The sequence below is a fragment of the Phoca vitulina genome, unplaced genomic scaffold, assembly GCF_004348235.1.
Source record: "Phoca vitulina isolate PV1807 unplaced genomic scaffold, GSC_HSeal_1.0 scaffold25, whole genome shotgun sequence".
Lineage (NCBI taxonomy): Eukaryota > Metazoa > Chordata > Mammalia > Carnivora > Phocidae > Phoca > Phoca vitulina.
Genome location: NW_022589728.1, coordinates 30,302,860 through 30,310,076, shown reverse-complemented (window position 1 = coordinate 30,310,076; position 7,217 = coordinate 30,302,860). Strand labels below are relative to the sequence as shown.

Sequence of the window (7,217 nt, the reverse complement as noted above, 5' to 3'; positions counted from 1 at the left end):
AAAATCCTAGGAATTTTAGTAACTTCAATGCCTAATTTTAATATCTTTAGTACCGTCAGTGGTGAGTCATTTACTGGCTTCAGCCTCATGCTATTCAATTGAGTGGGGATAACTATAAATTGTACACATTAATGTAAAAAAAATCATAACGGTAAACCTCCTAACACATGAAAGGAAACGAATCAAACAAGCTATGGTATCTTTTTCAACCACAGTTGGAACATTAAATCAATGGTGTATGCAAAATCGCTTAGTCTCGTATTGGGCATATAATACTAAGTTCTCCATAAGTGTTAGTTGAATAAGTATCAGTAGGACCATTGGCCTGGATAAGTGCTTTTACAGATATTTATAGATATTGGAAATTTAACATTTTAATGGGAATTGTTAATAAAATGCTATTCTTTTCTGTCTTAAAATAATTTTATAATTTCAGTTTTTCTTAGTAACTCTGTGTTAGCATATGGACATCAAGCATTGCCTAGAATTAACAATGATGTTCTCAGAGCTGATGGCATGTGTAAGGCTGTGCTTGTCTTTTAACCTTGGAAATCTCCTCTTCTCTAGTTGGTGTATTTCCTATTATACTCCTTATCCTCTATTCTGATTCCTTACAGATATCAGTGGACATCAGAGTGTTTCAGTCAAGATTGAAAGGAACAGAACCTAGCCTAAATTAAGGGGGATTTACTAAGAAGATATTTGGTGTTCTCATGGCAGTGATGACTCTCTAAGCTTATGGGAAATTGAGCAGACATCTGGAAAAGCATCAGTAACAAGGCTGTGTGTGTGTGTGTGTGTGTGTGTGTGCGTGAACACAACCTCTTTCCTTCCTTTTTTTTTTCTATGTTTCATTCTCTTGCTCAATATGTACATGGTTTAAAATGATTGTTCTAGCCCTCACTAAATTTAACTTTTTAGTTCAAATGCCAAATCATCTATGAAATCCTTCTGGGTTTTAGTTCAAATTATCAAGAATGAGAGTGTGATAAGATCTCTAAACAGCTGATAAATTGGCTTATTCTAGATCACCCTTGGTCAGAGAAAGAGAAACAAAGACCTGGAGTACAGGTGTCCTAGGGCATAAACATAGCTGCCTAGTTCCCCTTATGCATTGCTCCGTGTGTGTGTGTGTGACCGTTCTTAGGGAAGGAACTAGAATTTATAAACCTAGTTTTGATCCTAAATTAGAGATGGAAAAAATTATATCTGGTCCTGCCAAAAACTGTTTCCATTTTCATCTTGACCAGCTTACATTTGAGAGTTTTCCTGCTCTGGATGATATTAAGAAAAGATGACAAGGATTCGAGTTCCTAACCTTTCCCCCTGACTTTTCTGTACTATCCACAAGAATTGTATTAAAAACACTATTTCAGGCAACAATAACATACTCATCCTAATGATGCTATTTTTCTTTCAGATCAGTTTAGACAGAATGGTTGATCGGCTCCAAGGAACATGGAAATCCATTTCTTGTGAAAATTTTGAAAGATATATGAAAGAGCTGGGTGAGCCATTTTTACCTGCATATCATAGCCAGTAAGAAGGGGAGATTTGATAGCACAGAAACTTGGTCTGTATGGTCTCAGATTAATCTTGGGCCCCTCCCTCCAATAGAAACATAGAAACAATCACATAGAAATGATCAACATTGGTTCAGGACCTAGATATAGTTCTATGCAAAATTAGTTTGTAATTGACAGAATTCTTGCCCTCATGTAATTTACCATGGGTTTACATAGATAAAACACATAAGCATCATATACTAAATGGCAAATTATTTCCATAAATAATTTAAAGCAAAAAGTCATAATTATTTTTTAAAAATAATCATTTTTACAAGGATTTGCTCTAAATCTTTAGAGGATCTTCAGAATAGATCTTGTTTTCCAGCTGAGATGGCTGTTGGCCTTCCTTGGTGTCTGGGCACCACACTCCAATCTCTGCCCCTATTGTGACATTGCCTTCTCCTCTTCTGTAGTCTGATCTCCCTCTTCCTTTTCTTATAAGGGAAGTTTCTTATAATGAAATTGTGATTACATTTAGGGTCCACATGGCTGATTAGCTCCCTATCTCAAGATCCTTGAGTTAACCATATCTACAAAATCCCCTTTGGCATATAAAGTGACATTCACAGGTTCTAGGGATTGGGTGTAAATATCCTTGGGAATCATTATCTAATACATCACAACTTGTTATCATGTTTCACAATATGAATTCATGAACCATATTAGTGTTTCTCCAATTTATCTTCTCTTAGAAATTTAACTTAAGTATTGTTGTACATGTGATGCTATTTCTTTAGAAAATAGTCCTACATGTACTGCATAAAGCTGTGTGTGTAAGAATGTTCACTATAGCATTACTTGTAATAAGAAAAAGTGGAAACAAACAACATGTCCCTCAAGAGGGAGACAGATGAAATAAATATTAATATATACACTCTATAAAATATTATGTAGCAATGACAAAAATTTATATCTATGTGTACTGACACAGAAAATCTTTAAGATATAGAGATGGGGAAAAGTAAGTTGAATAACAATTGTTATAATAGAACATTTATATTTTTTAAAATTCTATATATAGTGGTGATGGTTGTATAATATTGTGAATGTACCTAATGCCACTTTTTTTTTTTTAAGATTTTATTTATTTGACAGAGAGAGACACAGTGAGAGAGGGAACACAAGCAGGGGGAGTGGGAGAGGGAGAAGCAGGCTTCCTGACAAGCAGGGAGCTCGATGTGGGGCTCAATCCCAGGACCCTGGGATCATGACCTGAGCCGAAGGCAGATGCTTAACGACTGAGCCACCCAGGCGCCCCGTACCTATTGCCACTTAATTGTATGCTTTAAAATGGTTAAAATGATAAATTTTATGTTATCTATATTTTAGCACAATAAAAAAACACATGATGGAAAAAACAAACTCTATATATGTACATATAAGAATATAAGTGAAGAGATAAAGCTCTTAAATAAACCATGTCAAAGTATTTCATCTGTATAAATGAGTGCATTTTAAAAGAGGGAGATTTTTTTTTATTATGTTCAGTTAGCCAACATATAGTCCATCATTAGTGTTTGATGTAGTGTTCGACGATTCATTGGTTGCATAAAACACCCGGTGCTCATCACAACATGTGCTAAGAGGGAGATATTTTATCAAAATAGGAGCTTTAATAAAATTTTCAAAGAGGTTCATGAACCAACAAGATCAATAACTACTGGGCTAAAGAAACATGACAACCAGTAGCCAAAACTAGAGATTAATTTTTTTTCTGCAAAATATAACCTATTTTAACTTATAATGGTGGTGCTACTAGCTTCAGATATTTGAATTCATGCAGCATTAAATCTGCTTAACTCACAGACCTCCTAGTTAGTAAAGAATTACGCAGTGAACATGGGTTTCTAAAGCCAGCAACAGATTTAACTATGGTGTCCTTTCATGTGGTTTCCAGGAATAGGACGAGCCAGCAGGAAACTTGCCTGTCTGGCAAGACCCACTGTGACCATCAGTACACAGGAAGATCTGATCACTATAAAAACCAAAAGCATCTTTAAAAATAATGAGATCTCCTTTAAACTCGGAGAAGAGTTTGAGGAAACCATACCAGGGGGCTATAAAACCAAGGTGAGGCCTTCAACACTCTTTCAGATACATTTCATAAGAATGTCAATTTGAAATCATTCTAAGTATGTAAACAATTATAGCAAACACATCTAAAGTCTGTATTAGATAAACGTTGGGCTAAAACCTAAATCTGAGGATCTTAAATTTTGATATACATACACATCTCCTGTGATGCTTGTGAAAAGTGCCTATTTGTAGGTCCCATCCCCACAGGCTCTGATGTCTGGGGTAGGCACCCGAAGTATTTCTGTGTATTTCTAACGTTTCTTTTTTCTTTTTTTTTAGTTAAAATTTTATTTTTATTATTTTTTTTCATATTCTCGAGGTCAAATTTTAAAAGAATACATAATTACATCATACATGCTAGATAAATGGGGTATTATTCTTTCTTCCAGGTTAAGGGTTATTTTCACAGCTGATTAGAGTGAAAAAAAAAGAGATGACACTCAGCAATAGGATAAGTCTTCCAGTCCAGTCTAATACTAGACTATGTATATGCAGGGTTTTTTTTTTTTTTTAACATCTCTTAATTTTCAGGTTTATGTATTTCTAACATTTCTGATGCAGATGCTTAGCAGACGCATTTTGAGAATCATTTCCTTAGATTCTTCTCTGAAACAAAAGTTCTGCCTTCCTACTTTGTAGCAGTTTTCTATGGATAAAGTTACAATGAATAAAACTTATATTAACCAGTTCAGGTGAGGTTGTGTCTCACTACCACGTTAATCACAGGCCCCAGGGCTTAACACAATGGGAGCTGCTTTCTAACTTAGTATACATATTCAGCATTGTGGTGGGTTTGGAGAAGTTTCTGTGCGTGCGGTGGAGAGCGGGCAGGAAATGAGGGCATAGGATATCTACCCCTCTTCATTTCTCAGGGAAAAGAGAGTTTTACTTATTCTTCAAGATAATATATTTTTATTCTTATAAAACTTTTCCTCCCTCAGAATAATCAGCCAACAAATTTAGTGTTGACAAAGTCTTAAAATATAAATAAAACTGTAAACACCATTCCAGAACTGCCTGAGAATATCACAACCGCTGAAAAGGATTTGGTCCTTGATAAAATGTTGGTATTCAAATGTGACAGTCTGAGCTGAATTCCGTTTCATCCGTTTTCAGAGTGTGGTAACCTTCGATAAGGACTCTTTGATTCAGGTTCAAGACTGGGATGGCAAAGAGAACACCATAAAGAGAAAGTTGGTGGATGGGAAAATGGTGGTGGTGAGTGAGCTGTTTGTCATTATTTTTGTCACCTGCTCTAACACCTGTATATAAAATCATTCAAATAGCTTGTTATAAAATAATAGAAGTCAATGTAATTTTCTTTTTTCTCTTGCTTTATAAGAATGGGGGAAGACATTGGCAGATAAATATAATAGATATAATATTTATGCATGATCATAAATATTATAAAATGCGCATGGGTTGAGGAACTAAAACGCTAAAGAAAATAAAAAAGTTGTGTCGCCTAATTCTTTGACTTGCACATAAGCCAAAACCAGCACGTATTTGTGCAATGAAGATTTCAGCAGGGATTGTGGGTTGTTGCTAATCCTTTGCTCCATACAAAGATTAATTTCTCACTGTTTTCCAGCTCAACACCAAACAAACACATGAAAAGGAAATTTAAACTAATACAAAGCTTAAGTGGTGTCTCCTTGGTGTATGGATGAGTTGACACAATTAAAAACGAACATTTCTGTGGCTACCGTGTTTGCATGTTTTCATATATTATTTACCTAATCCTCACAATAATTCTGTGAGGTAAGACTAATTAGCTTATTTAACAGTTGAGAAAACTGAGAGTCAGCCACTGACTTACCTAAGGATATTACCTAAGAAAAACATGGTGCTGCTGGGATTAAAACCCAGGCTGGCTTAATTCCAATGTATACTTTTTTGAGTCCATTCTGCTCCCTTTGAGGATGGCTTCTCAGGTCATCTTTCTCCCTTCTACACAATGGAGGGAACTACGCCAATGATTTTCTTCCCAAACCCCCAGTTCCACTGAAATGAATAAAATGACAATTTTGGACATAATGTCAAATAGTTCTAAGGGAATATGTAAGAATTATGTGGAAGTAAAAAAAAAAACCTATCCTCATTTCTTAATGTAAGGATTTTTTTTCTTTCAACAATGAAGAGTACATTTACTTATAAAGTAATAAGTGGAAGACTAAGGATACTTGATTTTATTTCTCCTTATAATGACATTAATCACCGAACAGATATGTTTTTAATTCACTAGGAAGAATATAGATTCAGAATTCAAAATGTGCATTTCCATCTCTGCCATTCAGTACTTCTGTGACTTTGGATGAGTCATTTATCCTCTCCAAGATTGAGTTTACTTGCCTTCAAAAATGTAGGACTGTCTTCATGGTTTTTTTGAGAGAATTAAATACCATCATGTATATATTAGTGCTCTAAAAACCATAAAATATTACATCAATGTAACTTAATGTTATTATTTGAAAAATGTAGGTTATATAAATTAGCAAAAATGCTTCACCATAGGCATTTAAAATGTTTTAACAGACTTCAAATTTTATACTATTTGCCTTGTTTTTTGTACATATATACACACACATTATATATATACACCATATATATGTATAACCACATATACCATATATATGATTTGCCATTTGTGTGTGTATATATATATATATATATACACATTACATATATACCATATGTGTTAAACCACATATATCATATATATGATTTGCCATTTTTGTATATATACATATACACACATTACATATATACCATATATATGTATAACCACATATATCATATATAACATACGATTTGCCATTTTGCTAGCAAAATCAGCTAACAAATAGTTGGTATCTATAGTTGTCTACATAGATCTCTTTTCAAGATTTTTAAAGAATGTGTGTATGGATAGTACTTGGTTTGCATTGTTCTAAAAGTCAGTTTCACCAATAATACTGAATTGTCTCATCCTTCATTTGTCTTCTAGGAAAGTGCCGTGAACAATGTTATCTGCACTCGGATGTACGAGAGAGTACAAACAAACTCAGTCTGAAACTCTTAAGCACCCCCAAACTGTGATCCAAACTGCTGAGGTTGTTTAAATAAAACTCCAAAGTAAAATGTTACAACTGTTAATATGAGAGAGCCTGTGCACAAGCATCGGCAATTCTGGTTTGCTTACTTTATATGGCTGTATTATATACCACCTTGGTATTGGGAGCTCTGGGAAACCACGTGATATATCCTGTTCAACTCAAGGCTGCTATAATTCATTCAGAAAGGCACTTCATGTTGATTTTTTTCTCATATTATGTCAATCCTTTATATTCAACATGATCTGCACTATATTGGGAAAATAGTATTAATTAAAAAAAATCTTTTTGGGGTGCCTGGGTGATGCAGTTGGTTGAGCATCTGACTCTTGGTTTCTGCTCAGGTCGTAATCTTGGCCTCGTGATTTCTGGGTCGTGGAGTTGAGCCCCACATTGGGCTCTGTGCTCAGCCGTGGAGTCGGCTTGAGATTCTCTCTCCCTCTGCCCCTCCCCACCATGCTCATGTGCACGCTCTCTCTCT

At 34.8% G+C, this 7,217-nt stretch overlaps 1 protein-coding gene across 1 annotated transcript; it reads left to right on the top strand.

The window, feature by feature from the left end:
* Nucleotides 1–1,051: 1,051 nt before the first annotated feature.
* FABP12 (fatty acid binding protein 12) lies at nt 1,052–6,711 on the top strand. The gene is made up of 4 exons (XM_032421879.1): nt 1,052–1,508; nt 3,466–3,638; nt 4,761–4,862; nt 6,631–6,711. The coding sequence occupies exons 1-4, from the start codon at nt 1,400–1,402 to the stop codon at nt 6,694–6,696; spliced, it is 450 nt and encodes a 149-aa protein (XP_032277770.1). The 5' UTR covers nt 1,052–1,399; the 3' UTR covers nt 6,697–6,711.
* Nucleotides 6,712–7,217: the final 506 nt, after the last annotated feature.

Bases quoted from the DNA above. Each gene is read 5' to 3' on its own strand.
- FABP12 (XM_032421879.1), top strand. From the start codon at position 1,400: ATGATGCTATTTTTCTTTCAGATCAGTTTAGACAGAATGGTTGATCGG. The intron at 1,509-3,465 runs GTGAGCCATTTT...TGTGGTTTCCAG, and splicing joins AAGATATATGAAAGAGCTGG to GAATAGGACGAGCCAGCAGG. The intron at 3,639-4,760 runs GTGAGGCCTTCA...ATCCGTTTTCAG, and splicing joins CAGGGGGCTATAAAACCAAG to AGTGTGGTAACCTTCGATAA.